This window comes from Haemaphysalis longicornis, unplaced genomic scaffold (genome assembly GCF_048455015.1).
Source record: "Haemaphysalis longicornis isolate Haplotype H1 unplaced genomic scaffold, Haemaphysalis longicornis Haplotype H1 scaffold_10, whole genome shotgun sequence".
In the NCBI taxonomy this organism is placed as follows: Eukaryota; Metazoa; Arthropoda; class Arachnida; order Ixodida; family Ixodidae; genus Haemaphysalis; species Haemaphysalis longicornis.
The window spans coordinates 134,634,319-134,657,625 of record NW_027526204.1 but is presented as its reverse complement, the minus strand read 5'-3'; the positions used below and the strand labels follow the sequence as shown (position 1 = coordinate 134,657,625).

At 50.3% G+C, this 23,307-nt stretch overlaps 2 protein-coding genes across 3 annotated transcripts in view; both read right to left on the bottom strand.

Moving 5' to 3' along the window:
* The window catches only part of LOC144159370 (helicase ARIP4), a 47,392-nt gene extending 43,577 nt beyond the window's left edge, over nucleotides 1-3,815 (bottom strand). The window contains exons 1-2 of the mRNA XM_077690806.1: nucleotides 3,415-3,815; nucleotides 2,442-2,548 (exon numbers count right to left, since the gene is read on the bottom strand). Of these exons, the coding sequence (XP_077546932.1) occupies nucleotides 2,442-2,523 (82 nt within the window). The 5' untranslated portion in view covers nucleotides 2,524-2,548; nucleotides 3,415-3,815. The remainder of the gene's footprint in view (nucleotides 1-2,441; nucleotides 2,549-3,414) is intronic.
* A 423-nt stretch (nucleotides 3,816-4,238) lies between these two features.
* Nucleotides 4,239-23,307, bottom strand: part of LOC144159371 (mutS protein homolog 4-like) — a 51,626-nt gene continuing 32,557 nt past the window's right edge. For both annotated transcript variants that reach the window (XM_077690808.1, XM_077690807.1), the window contains exon 12: nucleotides 4,239-4,529. In XM_077690808.1, coding sequence (XP_077546934.1) covers nucleotides 4,338-4,529 — 192 coding nt within the window. In that variant the 3' untranslated portion in view covers nucleotides 4,239-4,337. The remainder of the gene's footprint in view (nucleotides 4,530-23,307) is intronic.

The window sequence follows — 23,307 nt, the reverse complement described above, 5'->3', positions numbered from 1 at the left end:
CCGTACTCACATTTTGATCGACAAGAAAAAAAGAAGAAATTATCAGAGACAATACTTTCTGGGCCGCAAATGAGGAACGTCAACGAAATATTTGGTAGCAGCTCAAAAATAAAGTTTTTGAACTTGCACCAATTTTCGGGTAACTCAGGTCATGTTGGTCCTTCAACTATTATGACAGACAGCTGGTACAACTTTCAATTAAAAATAGCATTGTGAGGGCGGCATTTCCCGACGGAAAATGGGAAAATGCCCACTAATTTGCTCCAAGGACTATATTTGCATTTCTAGCCTTCCATGCAAGCATGCACGGGCAAAACTCATTTCCAATCAAGTTTCGTTAGGCCATCAATGAAAATACAAGGAATGGACCTCTTTCTAATGCGATCTGCACACTCGTATGCTGTCAATACACCATTCTGTCAGGGCGCCCCAGGCAATGTAAGCAACCGGGAGCACTTTCACTGAGGGCCACTATTACTTTCCAGTGCTGCACGTTTTTGTCCTCGCTTTTTCAACAGCTCGGGGTGAGCTTGAATGCATGTTTGCACACACGCACACATACACAAAAAACAAAACGAAACAAAAAAACACAAAGGACAGGAAGACTGCCCCTGCTGCAGATACATGGCAAGGTGACAAAAAAAAAAAAAAAAAAAAGCTGCGATTGAAGTTTACTAAGTGTAGCGGGATTAGAATGATAGCTTTTCGATGCGTGCAAGCAGTAGCAAGTATTCACAAGAACATGACAAGTGTGACACCAATTTTCTCACATCAGTGCACTATCTCCCACCCAAGCATTGTATAAATGCTGTGCAAAAAAAAAAAAAAAAAAAAAAAGGAACACTGTCATCAGCAATATACTGTGGGTATGTACTGTGGGTATACTGTGGGTACAAATCCAAATCTTTGGATCGCAGAATAATCTCAGGAATGTGCACCTGCTTCCGTGAATTTCGTGTGAAAGAAATGGGTAACGGGTGGCTGCTGGAGGGATTGAGTGACTGAGATGTTTCTTGTAAGATTTTGGAAAATGAGGTTTTTCCTGCCCTGACTGTTTAGCTTGCCTTGACAGCCGCTAGGAAGACTGATACTGGGAAATGTCCATTTTGCAATTTATGAGCACTCTTTGAGTTAAGTTTACAGGCTAGATTTCGGATCCCCACCAAGCATTCATGTACTTTCTCCATTTCAGGCAGGAGCCCCCATTTCCTGTCAAGACATAATCGCATATTTTCAGAGAGTGATTACGTTGAATCCAGTTGGTACAAAATGTTCGGGGTGAAAGTTTTTGGAAGTACAGTTGAAGCTCGTTGTAACGAACACTGATATGGGGAATTATCGGCTATAGCAAACTAAATACGAGCTTTGGTTGGCCACGCTTTATTTCAGTGACACTTATTCTGTTTATAACGAAACCGAAATTGGCTACAACGAAAAAATATTTGAAGAAGGCTGATAGGCTACTTGGAAAAGCTCCCGAAGTCCATAACTGTGGAAGCAGAAATGGCCCTTTCGTGCATGGTCAATGTGGAAAACTTCATACTGCTCGGTGCTGTGAAAAGCCACCAGACGAAGATCACATCCCACTACAAATACATAAGGACGCAGGCCTGTTTTGTCAAAAGCCCTCTGTTCTGTTCTAATTTCACTTTCTCATGTTCCGGCCTATTTAGTTTGAAATGCCACAAGGAGACAGTGAAAGATTACCTTGTTTATAATGGGTTCAGAGCCTGGCATATAGTGTTTTTGTATCTAAGATTTTTGTGCCAGCCAGATTAACCATTTGTTGAAGCAGATCTTTATTCATACTGTTACAATGAATTTCGGATATAACGAACTAATTTACTGCCCCGATACTACTTCGTTAAAACGAGGTTCAATTGTATCAGGTTCTACCCGCAAAATAATGATCCTGGTTATAGCTTACAAGATTTGAGCAAGACTTTGATTTCACAAATAACAAATCCAAGCATACGTGTCCACAATATACAATACATATTGCCAATGATAAGTTCTTAGGCAAGGCATTTATACAATGCCTGGGTGGGAGGACATGCACATTTGCGATAACAATGGTGTACACACGTCACGTTCTTTGGATGAAGTGTTGCTTGCACTCATCAATCACAAAACTAGCAGTCTAAACCCACTACTCTTCTCAAACTTCAATCGCAAACTCAAGTTCCGCGATTAAAACGACAAATTTTGGGCACAACAGACGCACATGACACTCGAAAGCTGACACAAAACTATGCCACAAGAATTCCCAGAAATGACGAGAAATCGTTTCAACGCATTGGGAAAACGTCAAACTAGCATCAGGTTGACTGATTACGCAGAAAAAACGAATACAACGATTAACGCGGTGATAACGAGTGGCTAAGGCAGCGTCGGCAAATCACGCACACAAATCTACCCGAAGGGTAGGTTGCGGTACTCACTTTCTAACTGCCCTAACCCCCCGGTCCATGCCTTCATGCTGTCCAAGCGGGGGTCAGGCAGCACCAGATCTTTGATGTCCATTAGTCCCTAACGCCATCCTAGAAGCCTGCAGGAAACGAGAGTAATCAGTCGTGTCAACCAGCGTCGCTCGCGGTCTGTACGCAATGCCGAGTTAAAGTGTCGCCAGAGCCGAAAGAAACCCTTCCTGTCGTGTCGCGAAGGCGGTGAAACTATCACAGTACCTAAAACGCGACTCATCACCCATCACCCACCCACCACCCCCGTTGCTGGAGCTGACAAGTTCGCGGGGTTTTGGCCGCACGAGACCGATGCTCTCCGAACTGAACAGCGGACCCCGCGAAACGCGCGAGAAAAGAACAAACGTGAAAAAAAGAAGAGCAGGCAGAAGAAGAAAACCTGGCTGTTCTTTTAGAGAAACAAAAATACAACAACAAGAAAAGCAAAAGGCAGCTGCCCGTCACCTCGCGCAGTCGTGATATGAGGAAAACAAATGGTAGTGGTGCGTCTCGGCACGTTGAAACACGCCAGCCTAAAAAGGTGGCCTTGAAGCGCAATCGGGCCACCAAAACTCTTAACACCTCGCAATGCGGCGACGATTTCTGCACGAAGCGGAATTAAAAGGACGAATCCAAAAGCGGCCAACGGCCCATTATCTGGCCGAGGCTGTCCCGACGTCTCGGTGACAGCGGCCGAGGCTGGGCTTGGCGGACGCCAAACTACACACCCAGGCCGACTGGCCGCCGTGCCGGGGGTTTTCGCTCCCTCGCACCTGCCATAGTCTGTCAGCGTTTTGGGCGCCAGCTCGAGACACAAGGCTACCGTCAATCATCGATGCCACGGCGCCCCATTGTGAAAGGGGGGCCCAACACCGAACTAACCCTACGGGTGTTCATTGGTACGGCCGGCGCCGTACTCGTATCCCGGGCGGCCGCGGACGCGGCCGCTACTTACGCGCTTGTGCCTCGGCCGGACATCTCGAGGCAGTTGGACGCTCCTTGGCCAGCCAAGGGACAGCAAAAACGCTGGGGATTCCAACACTGTTGACAAAACATACACGGGCACGGACGAAATGGCGACACAGGGGTTCCCACTGTTTCCGGTTCCGGAGTACGGCAGAGCAGCCGAGAAAGAGGAGTCCGTGGGGGATGCGGGTCCGAGGCGCTTTCTTGCGCTGTGCACTTGGACGCCGACTTGGACGCTGGAAACGCTTTTTTTCGGCCTGCGCGGCCCTTCAAGCCATTAGCGGACGCGGCGAGAGAGCACGGCCCCAGAAGCTAACGCTGCCCTAGTTGCAAACCGAGAAGGCATTCAAGCGAATATCGGACAGACACGGAGCAGCGCCGGTTTGTAGATGTTTACTTTTGCGCCAGCTTCGGCGGGAAGAACACAAAAATAATTAACCGCAATGCCTTCAGATTTCCGCCCGGAGAAGCCCGTCGGCTCGAACGGGGCGCCTGTAATTTGTTTTTGGGGCTTCCGGAGGGTACGAACGCCGCGGATAGGCCACGGTTTCTACTTCGCATTTCGCGCTTCGTACTTGGTCTTCTGTGCGTCGCTTCATTAAGACGGCCGCGGCGTCGGCACCGCCAGACACGGCGACCGTAGAGAGTCGCGCTTGCGAGAGGTGCTGCCGAGCCTGGCTGATATCGATTTATGCAAAGCGCGCCTTGCACGTTCCGGTTAAAACGAAAAGCAGGCGAGTGACTAATTTCACCGTCGTCTGCTGAGGCGCGCAGACGATTTCGTGACGTGCAACCAAGAAGCGCACGGGCAGCGTACAAACATCGTTTATTGAACAATAAAATGAACTTTAATAAATACTTTTTTTTTAATTGCGGACTGAAAACACTAAACGAAAACAAATCAGTTTGGCGCTATTCTGGGCCCAAGCCGAGGTTCCTCCGGACTTGGAAGAGTTCCCGCGCTTTCTGCTGCTGTTCGAGCAGACGATCCCGGAGCTCTTCGCCTTCCATCTCCGAGTGCACCGCCAGGACCTGCAGTGTGCCGGCGATCTCGATCTCTGCCCGTCGAAGCTTCCTCACCACGTCGTCCTCGTAGAGGGGCCTCTGAAAATGTAAACACATGTTGGATCGTAAATTAACTGTTTTTAGTAACGTTGCGGAGCTTGAAGTCTATAGTTTCTTATTATTGCGTAAGAAATAGATGGGGCATGTCGGCAAAATTTTCGCGTTACTCCGCAGAGCAGCGTCGGTCTGTAAGCGGAGCGAGCGATAGCACGATAGAACAGCACAGAACGACACAGCGGACAGAGAGAGGGCCTTCGCAACGGTACCAACGTTGCCGGGGTGGCGCAAGGCGAAGCGCGGCGCGCCACTTGCCTCTACGCTGTCTCGACGGGTCCCGCGACTCCCGCCAGCAATGAATCTTCAATTCATTTGCTGACCTGGTTCTGACTTTGATGATACTTTCTCGAGGGATTTATACCTTGAGTCCCCAACCGGCCAGCTGAATGCGCATTACGTCGAATGACGTTACGCCATTTGCTTTTTTCGCCGTGCGCACACTCCTTGCGTCGTTGCCTCTACATGCACGCAAGTCGGCCGCTTAATTATGAAATAAGGCTTCAGACCCTACTCCAAAGCTCTCAAGTGTGTTTAAGTGGCCCTGAAGCCCTGAAGAAATGTCCCCATACAACGGTAATCCGGTGTCACGCCGAACTCACGGCGAGAGCACTCTGTATTTGTTTTTACGAAACCGGTCAAACCGCTGCCGCTCACCGACTAGATAGGGCCATTGCTAATTATTGATTTATTCCTTCTTTTCGGCGCACGTTAAAAGGTGGTCAAAATTAATCTGGAGCCCTCTATTACGGCGCACCCGCCGCGCTGGCTCAGTGCTAAGGTGTTGTGCTGCTGAGCATGAGGACGCGGGTTCGAGTCCCGACCGCAGCGGCCGCTTTTCTGATGGAGGCGAAAAGCAAAAACGCCCGTGTGTCCGAGATTTCGGCGCACGTTAAAGATCCCCAGGTGGTCAAAATTAATCCGGACCCCTCCATTACGACGCCCCTCATCGCCTGCGTTGCGTCGATCAATCAATCAATCAATCAATCAATCAATCAATCAATCAATCAATCAATCAATCAATCAATCCATCCATTACGGCGCGCTTCAATCAGGTGTAAAATCAATACTATTCCTTGTTTGGGCTAAGGTTTCGTCCATGCCAGCCAAATTGCTAGACTGACGTGTGATAATCGGCAATCATAGTAGTTAATAATTAACCGACACGTCAGGCACGCATTAGCACGAATGAAAAGTGCTCAGAACAGTCGCGTTTGTTGTTTGCAACAAAACCAAGACAAGCGGAATTTGAAGATACCTGGACATCTGCTGCGAGCGCGCGTACGCGCCAACTTCCGTCACGCCTCCGACTCATGGAGGAAAGAAGGTTAAATTCATTTTTCTTTTTCGCTTTTCATGTCTTCCATCCCGGATAGAAAAAAAATATTGCAAATTAATTACTGTACGTTCAGACTCAATGCACTCTAACGCGGTGGACACATGTGCGCCCGAGACATCCGGTTTGTCACGCGGCGCGGCAAAATGGGCACGCGAGCGGCCAATAATGCGGGTGTCTTCGGGCAGCCAAACCGGTTTTTCGGAGCTGAAGACGCGTGAGCAGACGCGTCAGTTTCAGCTCGTATACTTCGCCCTGGCGCGGTATTCTCGTAACTGTCCCTTTTGAAAACGTCCCTTTTGCGTCCATTTCATCGTGACGTACTTCCGGTTAAGAAGTGGACGTTGACAGCATTGAGAAAGGTTGGAACTTGGGAGTAGGTTTGCCGCGCTTGCGTTACGTCACTTCCGGTTGTTTGCTTTTAGCCAATCAGGGCTCGCCAAAAGGGACATTTTTGAAAGGGACGCAAAAGGGACAAAACTCGAGAATACCGCCCCTGGACCTTTCAAGGCAGAACAAAACGATGTTTATCAAGTCCAAGGGGACACGAAAGGAAAAATAAGGTTGCCTGATTGCTGTTGCGGACATTTCACGACTCAGTGACGTACCCCCTCGCCCTCTTCCCGTCTCCGCCCGCTGGCAACGCACGCGGGAGATGCACACAGGAGCTAGAGCAATCAGCTTGGCTCTAATAACCCCACCCCCCTTTCACTCTCTCTTTCCAGAATGTGAAATTCACCCACCCTCGCACGCATGCCGCGAACACGCGTGTTATCGCATAGCAAATATGCCAGAAACAAAAACATTGGCGCAGCTTGCACCGTAGAGTTTTGCAGTACGAAATTCTATAATTTGCACTACTGGTGCAAAGCTGGAGAAACAACGGAGCTGCGAGTGGGCGTCGACCTATCTTCTTCCGGTTTTGCCAAGTTTTCTAGGTTTTGCAATGTTCTTGCTAGGCGAGACTAAGTGCGGAGGGGTGACGCCAAGTTTAGCCGGATTTTGCAAGGCCACTACGGTCGGTCCCCACATTGGCCGTTAAGAAGCTAGGTCGACCCCAAGCTCCGCTGTTTCCTTAGCCTTGCGCTAGTGCAGGCTACGCATATTTTTGTTGCGTTTTAGTAGTCCAAAAAAGAATATCACCTTTTAAAATTGTATAGTAAGGGGTGCGCCCACTCACACGCCTTTTACGCTCGCACTCGAACAGGCGCGAAAGCCAGCTTCACTGCTATAACACCCTGTCTGTGGTGGTGCACCATTTACAGGCGGCGCAGTTTTTTCTTTGTCTTTTTTTTTGCTAACGCCACCGGGACAAGCTCAAAGCTTGTTTTAAACAGCTCCGCTGTTAAAAGGGGTATGTTCTGCTTCGCATCGGAGCCTAATCAAGATCAAAGATCAGGTTTTTGTATGAATCTCAGGTTTCATACACCAACACCACCATATGTTGTTGCCTACACGCACGCGTTGTAGGAACACGGGTATCTACAGGCAGCAGGATGAAACGTGTGTATGCTGCGGCAGAGATCGGGAAACCATAGACCACATTGTCAGGGACTGTACAGAGATACGACCGCCCCGGGGTGATGGGGAAACGACGTTGGCGGAGGCTTTGGAATTCGGGGTGAGGGGGTGCCTCAACTTCATGGCCATAGAGGTGGCGAAGAGGCGGCTGGAAGGGTGGTGGAAGAAAAAGTAGGGAAGATATGGGTACGCAGGGGGAGTAGTCATACGGATGAGAATTTAGAACAGCGGAGGTAGGAAAACAGGGGGTACGGAGCGATGGGAGTTTAAAACAAGGGGGGGGGGGGGGGGGGGCTGGGGGAGGCAGATTAGGTTAGCTAAGAGTAGGGCAAGTAAGTGGAATAAAACAGGCAAGCCGGTTGCTGAAAACCGACGTCCCGATTCAAAGGGAGAGCCACTAATCATCATCATCGCTATCTACCTTCCCCCCCCCCCGGCAAAGCGCGCGTTATCAAAATTCAAAGGCCGAACACTGCGCCACCCAAACAGGTCAGGTAACAGGCGTTCCGCGGTCACGTACTATGAAACGAGTGCTTAGGAGGTAGCAGCTGTCTTCATAACAACCGACATTTGGCTGCCTTTGTCCGACAGCAACAACAGAAGATCGAGACGACACGACCGCTCGTGTCATCCATCTCTTTTATTGCTGCTTCCCCCGATTGTTGCGCCAGCTTTCGAACACGTTTTGTTTCCTTTACGCACAGATGGAAATTGGAACGGCACGTGTAACGAAGTATTTCGGTCGCGATTGCAATGCACTAGTGTACGAGTTCGATGGTTGACTTTGTTTCTACAGGTCACAAAAAACGAAACACGGCGCAGGTGCAGTGCGGATTACTAAAAAAAAAAAAAATGTAGCAAGATATAGTTGCCTTTTTGACGCAGCTAAATTGATGTGGAAGTGCTGCTTTTAAAGTAAGCAATTTGATACGCGCATAGGGGCGTCATGTCCTGGCTTAATAACACAGTGGTTATTGTTTTCCTTATGAGATCAATAATTCTTATTTTTTTCTGCGGGAAAAATAAGAAAAGCACAAAATCCTTGTTTTAGCATGCTAAAACAAGAATTTCCTGATGCAAAAAAAAAAAAAAAAAAAAAAAGGCGCAGCTTGCACTAGTGGTGCAAGGCTGGAGAAACAGCAGAGCTGCATGGCCCTTCTCCCTCGGCGACCTGGCTGTTGCACGTCCCATGGATTTCCGAACTTGCCGCCGAAAGTTCTCCATGACTGGCAGGCCCGGATCGTTTTGTCCGCAGGCTTTCACACCATTCCCAAAGTGAAGCGCGTCTCCAGCGCGAATTCGGCGTCTGTGCTCCCCACTTCAGGCGCGGACGCAGCTGAACTGGCGAGGACAACAGCACGCGAGAGATCACACCCCGAACGCTTGGCAGAGTGTTCTCGAAGGTCGAGCTGGCCGACGCCGAGCGCTCCGCACGAGGCGCAAGCTCACGTGCGCTGGGATGGGCTGTGGTAACGCTCGACGCGGGAACTTAAAGCTTCAACAGCTCTGCTGTCAAAAGTAGGGCGCATGTTTTCCCGTTATTAAAGCGAAAGCTTTTTTTTTTTTTTAGTGGGACTGATGGCGCCCTGTAAAAAAAATTAGCCTCATCTTCCCGAAGGGAACGCTGAGTAGATACGGAGCATCTCCTGGTTCCGTTGTATTTCCGTTGTTTTCGTAGAACTTCATCGGAAGAACGGAGTGAAGTGGAGTGAACCGCAGCAAGCGCTGAACTGAACGCGCGCTACCCGATTTACATTCAAGGTTGAAGGAGAGGAGACGAGAGGAGGAGAGATGCGAAAGCGCCGAGCATGCGCCGCGAAAGCAGAAGCGAGAACGCGGGAGAAGCGAAAGCGAAGTGCACGCAGCTGGTACGAGAGAAGAAGTGGCGGGAGTATCGCGCAGCTGTGGGACAGAGGGAAGGAGGAGAGTTGCGCTTGCGCAGTGGGACATGCCCAGACTATAAGATGCTCCGCATCTAAAAACTGGTGAATCTTCCAATAGACCGATCGGTCTGCCGAAGAGCTGTGATAGACCTCTAGACACACGGCGCGTGCGTGAAACGGGGTTTCCATTGTGTCAAAACAGTTTCTCGAAAATCTCGAAAAAGAAACGGTTCCATATAAGACAATACGCGCATCGATTACGAGAAAGGAGTACAATAATACACTGTTATCTCATAAACCTCGTATCGGTACACATTTAGATCGTTCGTGGATGCGTTTAATTAGTGCGCGAAAAATCGTCGCACGGGTTCGTTTTTTGTTTGCGGCTTGGGCACGGAGAAAGAAGTTTGGGTCTTTAAAAGTTTGACGACCGATTGGACGCACTTTCAGCAAAAGTTTGGAAGAACTTTTAGCGAAGGTTTTGATGTGAGAAAGCTTTTGTGCTTCTCTCATCTTTCCTTAGGCAGGGATGGTGAAGTTTTTGAAGTTCGGAGCACTTTAGGAGGCCGGCTTGTCGTTGCAGCTCGTCCGGATCGAGTCACGATATCTAGCCACCGCAGTCACGCGGCGTCACGCTCCCAAACAGAGAGAGAGAGAGAGAGAGAGAGAGAGATGAAACGTTTATTTGAACTGAAAGGTCTTGATTGAACTAGGGTAGGTTCCCTCCTTCCAGGGCCCCTGTTTCCTCTGCCCCAGTCTTGGCCCTAAAGATCAGATACTTCTGAACCCCAGGGTCAGAGCTGGCCAGAGCTGCCTCCCATAGCTCATATAACTTGGTGTTGGTGTTTACTGAGGTCCATATAGTACGACAACCCCAGGATGCATGGAATAGGGTGGATATTTCACCGCACTTATTACATGCGTTTGTGAATTTCTCGGGGAACATCTTCGATAGCCTGAGGATGTTGGGATAGGTGTTCGTCTGTATTTGTCTAAGAGACTGATGCTCTGCAGCTGTTAAGCTTTTATCTGGTGGAGGAAAGAGAGCTCTGGCTTTTCTTTGAATGTTGAGTCGCTCACCGAAGGTATTTGGGAGAGGGGTGAGTAAGCTAAGACTACTGGCTGAGCGGTTAGTAAGTTCTCGCGCAGCTTGGTCTGCTCTCTCATTACCCTCAAGCTCCTCATGTCCCGGTGTCCAAATGATATTTTGGAACTTTGTGATATTTACAGGTAAAATTTTTGTGAGCCTTTTGTGGATTCGGCCATTTATAATGTTTTGTACGGCTTTCTTAGAGTCCGTAATTATTTGGAGGCTTTTTCCTTGGCATTCTCCATACCTTACGGCCAATAGAAGGGCGCCAGTTTCGGCCTCCTCTGTGCTGGTGTTCGTTAATGTGAGACAGTCCCTGATTACTCCTTCTTGGTCGACGATGACTAGGGAAGCATTGATATTGTCGTAAAAGCCAGCGTCTGTATATACAACGTTTGGGTTTTTTTCCAACTTTCTGCGTAAGAAATTGACCCTGGCTTTCCTTCTGTCTTCATGTAAGTGGGGGTCCATGTTTCTTGGAATGGGGAGCGCTTTCAATTTCTCTCTGGCGGCGTTGCTTAGGTCTTCTTTGTCGATAATTGATTGTACATCTAACCTGGAGCCTACTCTTTGCAGAATGGCCCTGCCAGTTCTTGTCTTTTGCAGCCTTTCCTTTTGTGAAACAAGGGTAGCTTCACAAATTTCTTCAAAAGTGTTAGACACGCCGAGATTCATGAGTTTTTCATTTGCCGTGTAGTTGGGAAGACCGAGAGCCGCTTTGTATGCAGTACGCAATATAACGTTGGCCTGTTCCTTTTCCTGCCTGTTTAGAGAGTGAAAAGGCAGACTGTAAGCAACCCTGCTTACTACTAAGGCCTGCATGATACGCAAGGTTTCTTCTTCTTTCAGCCCTGCTCTCTTTTTGGTTATCCTCCTAACTATCTTGGCAATTTGCAGCGTTGATTTTTTAATTTTTGCAATTGTAAAGTTTGCTCTGCCATTGCTTTGAACAATCATCCCAAGGATTCTTAATTTGTCTGTCTCTGCTACTTCGTGGTCCCCAACCTTGATTTTTACCTCCCCTGGGCTCCTATATTTGGCGTCGTGGACTCTGATAACTTCGGATTTTTCTGGTGCGCACTCTAGGCCGTTATCCCTTGCCAACTTTTCCACCCAGTTCGTGGCTTCTTGGAGTGCCTGTTCCTTTTGAGCTGCAGGGAGCCTTTAGTGGCCCAGATGGTTATGTCGTCGGCGTACAATATGGAACCTATGTCGGGGATGTCTTGGAGTTTCTTTGCTATGTTAATCATTGTAATATTAAAAAGCAAGGGGGAGATGATAGATCCTTGTGGTGTTCCTTTGTTTGGCATTTTGAAGGCGTCGGAGCGAACGTCTCCAATCCCAATGGATGCTGTGCGGTCTGATAAGAAGGCTTTGACGTAGTTGTATGTCCTCACTCCGCAATGTAATTCGTTAAGTGCTTGTAGAATGGCCCTGTGGGACACATGATCAAAGGCTCCCTTTAAATCTAAAGCCAAGATAAGGTGTTCGCCTCCTCTTGGGATGTTCTGTAGCACTTCTTCTTTGAGGATTAGAAATGCATCCTGCGTGGAGATGCCCTTTCTGAAGCCCAACATGGTGTGTGGTACAAGGTTGTTGTCCTCGATGAAGTTTGACAGTCTGTTCATAACGACTCTTTCGAATATTTTTCCCACACATGATGTCAAAGATATAGGTCTCAGTGCGTCGATTCCTGGCTTTTTTCCTCGTTTCGGTATTGTTATGACATCTGAGTGCTTCCAATCGGGAGGGACTTCGCCCTTGATCCACAGATTATTGTTAATATATTCTGTTAGTTCTTCTACTTGTCTGTCACCGAGGTTCCTGATCATCGCATTTGTTATACCATCGGATCCTGGGGCGCTGTTCTTTTTGGCAGCCATAATGGCGCTGTAAACCTCCTCCTTGGTGATGTCTTGGTCCAGAAGTTGGTTTGGTTTTCCCCTGTACACTTCACTGTAGGGCTCTGGGACCTGTTTGCCTTTGAGTTTTTTCTTTAAGGCTTCAATGAGGTCCTCGTTGCTACCTTCAAATGTATGGGCTATCCTTTTGAGCATGTGGTTGCTTTCCATCCTTGTTGCAAGGGGGTCTAGCATGCTTCTAAGGATCGCCCATGTTTTTGAGGTGCTCAACGTTCCTTGCAGTGATTCACAAAAATGGTTCTAATTTTGTCTTGCTAAAACATCGGCATATTCTCTCGCTTTCTTAGTGATTTCTGCAATCCTTCTTTTTAGCTTTCGGTTTCTCTTTTGCCTCTTCCACCTTCTCGTCAGGCTATTTCTTGCTTCCCATAGGTGCGCCAGATGGGAGTCGATATTTGGAGTCTGCGTTGAAGTTTGTAAAAATGCTGTGGAACGTTTGTACTTTTCTTTCACGTTGGCACACCATTCCCTGATGGAAGTTACTTCCTCCGGATTGCTGTCACCACTCAAGTATTCCCTGAACTTTTTCCAATCTGTAATCCTAACTGCCCCGAGACGCCTCCGAAATTGGACAGTCCGGATTGAGATACTAATTATCGAGTGATCACTGCCCAAATTTTCTCCTAAATTTGTCCACACGACGTCTTCTTCCTCCTTTACGAAGGTTAAATCGGGGCATGTATCCCTTGCATTTTCTCCGCCAGTTCTGGTTCTCCGATAAGATCACCGCTTCCCCTCGTCGGTCCCTCGCGTTACGAAGCCGATGTCAGTCCCATTCCGCTAGAGGCACGCGTTTCTTGTGTTGGAACTTGTGGGTGATTTTTGCTGCGCCGTCGGCACGGCGGCTGCCGCTGCTAGGCCGCAAACAAGTACGCAAAAACATGAAATAAGGAAAGAAATCACGAAATGACGCATTAATTACCAAAATTAACGAAAACTCAATTCAATGTCTTTTCCTAGGCCTCTTTGGGGGCTGCGGCGCCCTCTCTGGACTACTTTCGGTATCGACGCCAGCCTGATACCGAAACTAGTCAAAAGAGGGCGCAGCAGCCCCTCTGGCGAGTCACTGCTCCGCACATGACAGCTTTCACGTTTAGCGGAACTGATTTAATCTTTGTTGTTTTCTGGTTTGTAAAAACCCCAGAGAGTTTAAGGAGTACTGACACGAAATTTTCGTGTTACGTTTTTTTCTCGCTGCTACGGGTGCTTACCAGCCCACTTATCATAGAATAGCACATTATACGATCGATCGCAGCGTAAACAATCATTTACGACGTCGTTTATGCGTGTCAGTTTCGGTTTCGACAAAGCGAACGCCGAGCGGCCGCCATGACAAGAGGGCGGCCCTGACGTCACCATTCTTGTCGCCGCGCCAGGCCACGCTGCCGATCTGGGCGCGCGCGCGCCAAGACTGGCCAAGGTTTTCACCATTCCCACGCGACCGCGCAGCATGACGTCAGTCCCAAAACCATGACGTGTACACACGGCGTAGCAGCGCGCGCCAACCTCAGCCAGTGCGTCGGCTACGTCACGGGAGCCCCGACGTCGGCAGTTTGGGGCAAGGAGCAGATGATGTCATGCTGGCCCGCTCGGGGCTTTCTCGTGCGGGCAAAGATTACAATGGATTTAAAATCTGTGATACTGAATAGTTACTGTTGAAACGTGCTCGGAGATATCTCCAGATAAAAAGGAAGAATTTTACATAGTTATCTTAGCTTTGAAATTTCGTCTAAGTACTCCTTTAATATTACCTGATTATCCAGCTAATGAAGGAGACTTTAGTATCTAAAAATAAGTATGGAAAGAAAGGCGACCGGATGGAGGCACTAAAAAAATCCCGCACTCTATCTGTCCAACGATGGCGAAGGTTGAATGCGAAGCTCTCTCGTAAGGTATTCCTCAGTTGTCATCTGAGTTTGGACTTTGACTCGCAGACGGTTTAGACTCTGACTCGATGAGCTTCGACTTTGACTCGCACGCAGTTTGCTCTTTTGATCACAGCGGTTTTGACTTTGACCTTTCGCCACTTAATTTCGCACGAAGCAAGCTTCGCACTCAACCGTTTTCGTCGTCGGAGAAGTGCATGATCACCGGGGAACCCGGCAGTGCACTCGGCTGCACGGGAGCGCAAGCCTCTAAGCCTCCGCTGCTACCCAAGTTGGCTCCTCCACCTTCTGAGTCACTACCGCCAGCGATACAGCTCTTACGGTAAAAAAAAAAAAAAAAAAAAAAAAAAAAAAAACCTTAAGGCTCTCACTCTAACCGGCTATTGATCCGCTCTTCCCGCTCCCAAGATCAGCCTAAGTTTTCGTTCACAAATATTTTGCCAATGCGAGCCTTACCCCAGATACCTTCTGTAAATGGTGCACCCCATCCCTGCCACCTCGATGTCCCTTCTGCGCCTCCCCCACACCCGCCAACCTCCAGCACCTAATTTGTCAGTGTCCGAAATTTACGCGTTACAGAACCTTCAACCCTCCTCCAAATGCCCCCTCGTTATACATCGACCCTCATGTGCATACGCTGACTTTAATTGCACACTATTCTCTAGAAAGCGGTCTAGAGCGATCAGTTTAGAGCCGTGATCCTGCTCTCCTCATCCCGGCCACGTGGCCTCTCCCGCCTTCTCAAGGAGCCCACCTGTTTCTGTTCGATTTGCCCGCTCAAAAATGTCACAAGCCACAAATACCCTACTTTCTACTCCCACTTGACCTACAGTCTTCCTGCCGAAATAATGGATCTCTCTCTCTCTCCAATTTTGCACGTCCACGCACCCCTCTCCAAATCCAAACTGTTTGGAATGTGTCCGAATGGCGCAATTGGATAGCCGTTGTGGGGGTCGCGGCTACAAGTGGACCGTAGCTAGAACACGAGAACCAAAGCCCCACCGCGGGGCACCGCTGAGGATCGTTACTCACCAAGGATGCGCTCGGAGGCAGGCGATGCCGACAAACCACGTTTTATTGATCGGTCATAATATGGAACACGCACAGGACAGGCCGTCCTGACCTTGGGTGGGAGACGAAGGGTCCGTTCGTTTCACCTGCACCACGTGAGCCAGATCAGGCGGTGCAGCACTTCGCCGTTCGTTTCAATGGTGGGTAGCACTTCGGCTGGCGTACCCGCAAATTTTCCCGCCATTTTTCGGCGGAGCTACCATGGTTGCCAGATCAGGAATGTCCTACCCTCTAAAAAAGTGGCGGCAGGGGATCGCCAGTTTATGTGACCCATGGCGGTACCAGGCGGTACTCCCTGCCGAGGGGGTGCAGTCTGCACAAGCAGACAAAAAAGTGCAGGTCTGGTTAGGCCGATTATGCAGGATGGCGGAACCGGCTTTGCACCGCTGTGAACTGGTTCAAGATGTGCAGGGTGAATCGAAAGGACCCGAAGTCTTTACGAGCACAAGCCGTGTGTGGCCGCCGACTCGCCTCGTCTCGGGGTCGAGGAACATCCATTCTCTTGCCTGACCCGCGCGGTTCCAGACCACCGCAGAAAGCAACTCAACTCGCGTTCCTATGTCACCTCGGTTGGGAGAGAAGGGTCTTCTCCAGAGGGGGAGGAGGGTGCCGGACGTGGAGCTGGCCGCAAGGGGGTCGGCGCTCCGTGCGCTGTGATCGCCGACGGGAAGTCGCTCGCGCGGCTTTGCCACCGAGCCGGCATCCCGTGTCCGCGGCGCCGGGCTGTTAACCCTGACGGCACCGCACGGCAGGCATAGGGACTTACGTGGTCCCCACGTTGTCGGCTTCAAAGCGCGAGGGACCCAGGGACCCAGGTTCGATTCCGAGAACGGGAAGCGTTTTTTCACCCCCCCCCCCCCCCCCCGACCATCATCGTCGGCAGAAAAAGTTGGCTTTCCTGCAGTGCGTTTTGTGGTGCGCACGGACGTCATCAGTGAGTCAGCAAACTTCCTTTTATATGAGAGTTCGCAAGCAAATTTGAATTCGGGAATCGCGAGAGAGGAGAGGTAGAGGCTTTCGTCCTGTGGGCTGACGATGATCCGCAAAAAAAAAAAAAAAAAAACTACAACTGAGAATTTCGGATATAAGTCGGGTAGGCATATGCGGGATCATGCCGGTCGTGTAGGCGCGTTTGTTTTCTATGACGTACATTCGCGCGCAGCGGCGGCAAAGCGATTATACCCCATCAGGAAACAGCTGCGGAGAGCAGCACAAAAGAATACAAACTTGGGCAGAATGGCACTTCATATCACAGCAAGAAATATGGGACATATGCAAAAAGGGGGGTTAGATCCTACGAACGCGCGTGTTGATGCTTTTTTTTTCTTCTACAGAAGGCACAGCCAAATACAAAAAGGAGCAGCGGCTTCATATGCTGCAGCGCCCATGCAGGCTGCAGCTGTGGTGAACGGCATGAACAGTATTGCAGCTTGCTGGGTAAATAGAGGGTCGTACGAACGTCTTTTACCGGTGCTGCGTGCACGCCGTGGCTAGGACACCAGGAATCGCTCCCTTGCACCGCCGACTGTTGATTGCTTTTACAGCGAAACTGTTTGCCTAACCTCGGTATCCGCCCCCACCCTTCCCATGCGTTCCCCGGAGGAGTACTAGAGCTAGGAAATGTCCGCGAACAAAAATCCGAGTAGGGAGAGAGGGCGCGGCAGTACCCGGGGTGCTAAGCGGGGTGCGGGAGAAGCATGGAGGAAGAAAAATGTTAGGAGGGAGCATGACGTCAGGCGGCCCAGCTTCGGCAAGCCAACCTCCTCTGACGCCGCTTTCTCCTCTCCTCGGGCTCCTCCCGCGCAATGCATTATGGAAAATCCACCACGCTCAGGCCCGCGGTAGCATTTAGTGGCTCCGGCTGGCTGCCGGTGGAGATGGAGGCGGGCGCCGTCAGGCACTATACCGTCGCCGAAGGCGCCGTACAAGATTGTTCGCCAGCGTTGCGCTCCAAGCTTCGTATCGTGGAAGTACTGCCGCTGTCGCTGTTCAAAGCAAGGCGAGACTTCGATCGCATTCTTAAGAAGCCCCCACACGAGCTGCAAGCCGAATTTCTCTTCTGACGTTGGATCGCTCGAACGCGCCGCCGTAAACATTCACAAGCATGGAGCGGCCTACAGCTGCGCGGTGTTTGCCAGGTGTGCTGTGACGTTTGCGTTTGGCATTCTGCTGAATTATCGCGCGTAACGAGTGTCGTGTCGGCGGGGAGGTGGTGAGATTAGCTTTGGTTTCGCTCGCGCGCGCTTTTGCATACGTTCGCCTTTTCGGTGCTCCGGCGTGGTGGTGCGTTTTTATCTACTTCAGTGCACTATAAAACAAAGGGTTCAGAACCCTTATGTTGGGTGTGACCACCTCGCGTCGCAAGCAGTACGCCGGCTGTTTGTCCGCTGAGGACCGCTCGATCGGTGCGATACGTATATGAAAAAAAAAAAAAACGAATGCTAATTACGTCTGGAAGGGACCTTGCTGAATTTTGGACTGACTGCGCCTTGGTAATAAATGGTTAAAGAAAGGGTTGAAATAGTTCATCTTTTCAACTTTGCCTGAGCGGCAAAGTTGAAAAGATAATCTCCACTTGTGCACGCGGCGGCGGCGGCACACAACTCTCCGACTGCCGACTGCGGCGTGAACTTCGACGGGTCCGAAAGCTCGAGTAAACAAAGATGTTTTCTGCCTCTCCCGTCCGACCACTTTGCCCGCACGATCAGGCCGCTGCGCGTTTCGGGTTGCAGGCAGAGCTGCGCGCAACGACTCGTCGCCGAAACTCGAATACGCGGACGTCCCGGCAACCAAACGGATAGGCGCACGCACGCAGCGTCGGCGAAGGGCCACATGAGGCGCAAACATGGAGGCCATGGGCGCAAAGAACTACCGCTTGCCTGTCACGTGAATAGAACACCTCCCATCAGTCTTTCCTTTTTATTTTTTATGACTAGGCTTCACGATTGTCACGTGACGCTCCCTCCTAAACTTTTCTTTCCTCCATGGGGAGAAGGGTGGAGAGAGTGCGGCGTCGATGCTCGGTTGGCTCGGTCCCGTATCGTAACAGCAGAAGGGGCGCGGCGCAGCAGCAGCGGAAACGCGGGGGAGGGGGCCCGAGAGTGTAGCGACAAACGCGACACAGCCGCTCCCGCCGCCCGTGGCCTCCGCGATCGGCTACCGGCGGCGCGCCGTTGCTCCGGCCGTCCCAATCGCCCGCCGCTTCCGGTCAGCGTAGGCTTACCATCGCGGCAAATATCTGAACGCCACTTTTAAATTCAGCGCTGATAACAACCCCTAGCACAATTTTCAACACACTAACATCTACTTTCTCGCATGTGGAACTTCTTTTGCGCGATCAGATTGATTAGAAGAGTGGCGACAAGCTGTTGCTATCACGGTCTGCGCCGGTTCGAGCCGCAGTGATATTAAAAAAACAGACGACGGCGAAGACATCGCCGGCCTAATCGCCTGGCCAAATAAAGTGGTTCTGTCTGTCGGGTGGCAGCGACTCATCAGAGTCTGACGATTCAGACGACATGTCGACTGCGAGCTGACCATGTCAAGTGCTGACCATGTGCAATCCTAGCAGACGCTGCGGCGAACGTCCCTGACGTCACGGGTGAGACCGTGACGTAAGGCTGGCCCACTTGCAAGCTGGCCTTCGAACAGCCATTTTCCCGCGCGGCGACCAAATTTGAAACTGGTTGCAATAAACTTGCTATAATTAATTCTGGTTGGCGGTTGACGGCTTTCGGTTCGATTTTCGTAATTACTGGGCCAATAGGTATTCTTTACAGCATAAAAACTGAAAGCGAGAAATTTCGTGTCAGTACTCCTTTAAAGGCCAACTGCACTCAAATTTCACCTCGGCCATATTTATTTTTAATGCGTAGTACCACTGATCTCCACTAGGGTTGCTGGATGGCGCTTCGAGCTCTCCGGCGCACGGCCGCCGGAAGTTCGAGCGCTCGTCCCGGAAGTCGGGCCGTTCCAGCATAGCGCATGCTACGCATGGGCTGGTTTCGCACGCATTCCGCCAAAAATGCCTGCTTATTGCGCCATCAATTGCACAAGCAGAACAGGGGCGGTATTCTCGTAACTGTCCCTTTTGAAAACGTCCCTTTTGCGTCCCTTTCATCGTGACGTACTTCCGGTTAAGCAGTAGGCCTTTGATTCAAATACCGTAACTATTCTTGCAAACGCATTTTAAAGAACTCAAACCGTATCAGAGTATCTTTTATGTGTTTATTGTTCTGCGAGCGAACCAACAATAAGGCGACGAAAAATCGTCTGCTCCAAATCGTCTGCTCCGAGTAGCCCCGGCTCATAGCTCCGCCGTGCTTGCAAGGCGTCAAATCCGGGTGTTCGCTTTTAGCCAATCAGGGCTCGCTCAAAAGGGACATTTTTGAAAGGGACACAAAAGGGACAAAACACGGGAATACCGCCCCTGATTAGTCGTCTGAGAAGACGTTCCACTTGGAAGTATTACAATATTCTGTACGACGTGCGCGATACGCAGCGAAACGCAAATGTCAAATCAGTGTCGTTTTTAAGCTGCGGCTCTTGTTACGCAGATTCCCTCGCTCTAAGCTGGATTTATACCGGCGTTGGGTGGCAAACCACCCAAACTTATACCCTAGTTACACGGCGAAAGTAACCGCAGTTAGGTTTAACCATGGTTCTAAACTTTAACCGCAGTTATCGCAAACTGCGGTTTTGGTTGTTACACGCGAAATTGCAAGTTTGGTGACCGCAGTCACTTGATTATGAGCGCAAAAAAAAAAAAATAAATTACCACACTTTTAACTTCACGACAAAAAACAAAAGAGAAGCAGTGTAGACAAAAAGAAATATCGTTAAAGCATTCGCTTCTGACACAAACGCAACGCACTCGTGCGCAGCGAGAAGAGGGGCTTCCCCAACAACTCGCAACCGGCTGGTTTGCTTAGGTCTGTTCGGTGTTGGGAACTTTCAGCTTAGCATCGCGGTAGATATTCGACCACCGCTATCTCTACAACTGCAAATTACAGTCCATTGCACAATTTTTCACCGCACTAACATTCATTTTCTCGCATGCGGAAGTTCTTTTCCGCGATCAGATTGATTTCGAAGAGTGGCGATGCGATAAGCTGTTGCTGCCGTGGTCTGGGCCAGTTCGGGCCGCAAGCAGTGCCGTGCGGTCAGGCGCGCCGGCGTGTTCACAGGCACGGCCCGACGCGCGCGCCGATTGTTTCCGAGTGCTGAAAACGCTTCAAGATATCCATTTTTGGCGGACGACGCGCGGAATTTACAAAATTAGCACGGCTTTTGTCGTAGTTGATCGGGCGGATCGGGAAACGAGCCGCTGCTGAAGGGCAGTCGCGCTGATTGCGAGAGCGATGCAAAGAACGCAAGCGCGTCTTGGGGACAGCTTTGGGGCGCCCGCTATTTGAGAACCTTCGTCTCTTCCGAACGCCAGGTGATTTTTTCTTTTTTTTCGCCTCCGCTGATGCGCCGCCACTTGCGTCCGAACTGAATTGTGCGATTTTGAGCACTGCGGCCACTGCGGCTGTGGAAACTGCGGTTAGCGTGACCGAACTGAGGTGGCCAAGCTCAGTTTGCGTTAACCATGGTTGGCGACGTAACCGCAGTTTCGTCTGTCCTGTAACGCAGCAAACTGCGGTTTTGTCCCGCAGTTTGCCCGTGTAACTAGCTCTCCATCCCCAGGCAGCAGGCTCTGCAGTGACCACTTTACTGACAACTGTTTTGACAGAATGGGCGCACGAACTCGGCTACTGCCTGACGCCGTGCCCACGTTGTTTTCTTTCTAGCATAAATCCCTAGCATAAATTTCTAGCATAAATCCCGTTAGAGCTGCGTCGTCTCCTCTCAAACCAAGAACGAAGTGACATTTTCGTTCTCCTTTGCAATTAAATTCTGCTTCATATTAACGTCGCATATTTCGGTATACCATAAGTTGCGATCTGAACGCGATGTGTATAGCCAAAATGCAATAAAGTGAGAAAAAAATGCCAAAATGCGGCAATGGGAACGCTTATCAGCGGTTGAGAAGCGTAGCAGACGCCTGACTTCCGGGACGAGCCGTTGAACTTCCGGTGGCCGTGCGCACGCCCGGCCGCGACAGCGGCGAAGCGCCATCCAGCAACTAAGTGGAGATCAGTGCGTAGTACGTACCCCAAAATCAGCTGGGACCCAAGTGGTAACCCCATGAAACGCCTCGTTAATCAGTCAGAAGCGTTTAAAAAAGCTCCGCCGCAGACCACGCTGCACCTGCCGGCGGATCGCGAAAACAGCCATGACGCGCCTGTGACGTTTCAGTCGACGGGAGCTTCTTCCTCTGGCCAGCCACGCAGCTGGAGAACCGGTCGATCTCTGCTGCGCACGCTTCACCCATGTGCTGCTCCGTGCGCCCCCGCGCGCGCGTTGAGCTTGCGCGCAGACATTCCCCCGAGCTGGTGACCGTCCGCATGGAGGAACCTCCATGACCGTCCGGCCGCTCGCTGGACGGCTGCAACGTCACTGCAATGGCCGCGTTCTCCTCGGTTTCGGTTTCAAAATCGCCGATTTTTGCAGACCGCTTGCGGCGTCCACGCGCGTATTTCAGCTGTTGTATTTTGCATGCTGCTTTCTTTTTAAGCAGACTATACGAAAATAGGGTTTTTAAGAGGTCGAAATTTTGAGTGCAGTTGGCCTTTAAGCAACTTTGTACTTGTAGGATCGAGTCAAAATACATAGACCACATATTGAGAGTTTTCTATCCCGAAGACGCGACAACGAAGGCTGATTTACAACTCAAGGCGCAGGCAGCGTCGGCCAGACGAGCCTCGCTTCAACCTTAGACTAACGGCGCCGCCTCGTGGCGTGTGTCGGAGTTAGCAAAATTACACCGCTCCCTTTGCTTCCGCGCCGAATGGGACGGCCGGAGCAACGGCGCGCCGCCGGCAGCAAATCGCGGAGGCCAGGCGCCGCCAATCTCGTGATCACCACTGGCCACCAGGATACAGCCATTTCGTGTACTTTTTAGATGCGACGCATCTCATTCACTCGCCTTGTCCCTGCATCCATCCGGCGTTGTTGTCGGCGTCCACCCCTCCCCCATTCTCCTCACCGCGCCAGCTGCGCTCTCCGCCGCTCACCCCCTCTCCTCTCCGATAGCGAACACTCTCTCGCGAAGGGCATTGGATTGGATTCGATTGGCTTGGCTTGGATTGGGACTCTGCGATGCTTCGCATCACCTCAGGGTTCCCCTCGGGAAGATGGTGTAATTTTTTTGGACTGCATCCGGGTCAATCGTATTTTGTTTCGTGAATATGAAGCAGCTCTGGACGTGTGTGGCTAGTGGTGGCTCGGGGACTGTAAAGAGTGTGTAATAGGTTTTGGGACTTTACAGTGCAATGTTTCGGGATGTCTACAAAAAAATATTTCTGCTGTATTTAAATTAGTGCACATATTTGCACCCATTTTTTTAAGTTGCCCTTTTTTTTGTGCTATAAAAATCAGAAAGGCAGGTTTAGCACATGCTTGGTGCAGGTTAGGTCAAACGAAACAGGCTGTGGCGACCTCCTGGACACAGTCTAGCATAACAATGCTGCGCGGAGTACACAAAAAGGGCACGACAAAATGAGCCACAATGACCAAGTCCACGAGTGTTGGCATTGTCCCCAAGGATGCCGCGACGGAAGTTAACTTTCCTGCGTATAACTTAATAAGCTACCTCTCACCTGTAATCGTGAAAAGCTGCAGCAGCCCTGGGGCAAGGTTGAAGGTTGTGCGTTATTAAGAAAAAGTATAAAAATAAAAATTTCCCTTTCTGCTGGACGGCATTTTCGTTGTTCCCTCACAATATTTCATATGGTCAGCTTGCAGAGCACGCCAGCTCGCGCCAGCCAAGCTTTACCACACGCCACTTAATTTACTTGCAGATACAACAGTGAACATTTATGTGGCTACGTAGGCCATTCTCAGCTACATTAGAGGGAAGTTGAAGTTCTCGATGAACCTGCAAAATAAATTACCGTCTGGGGCTATCACTTGAAGGCATGGTACGCTTACCACACTGACGGCTTCTGTTC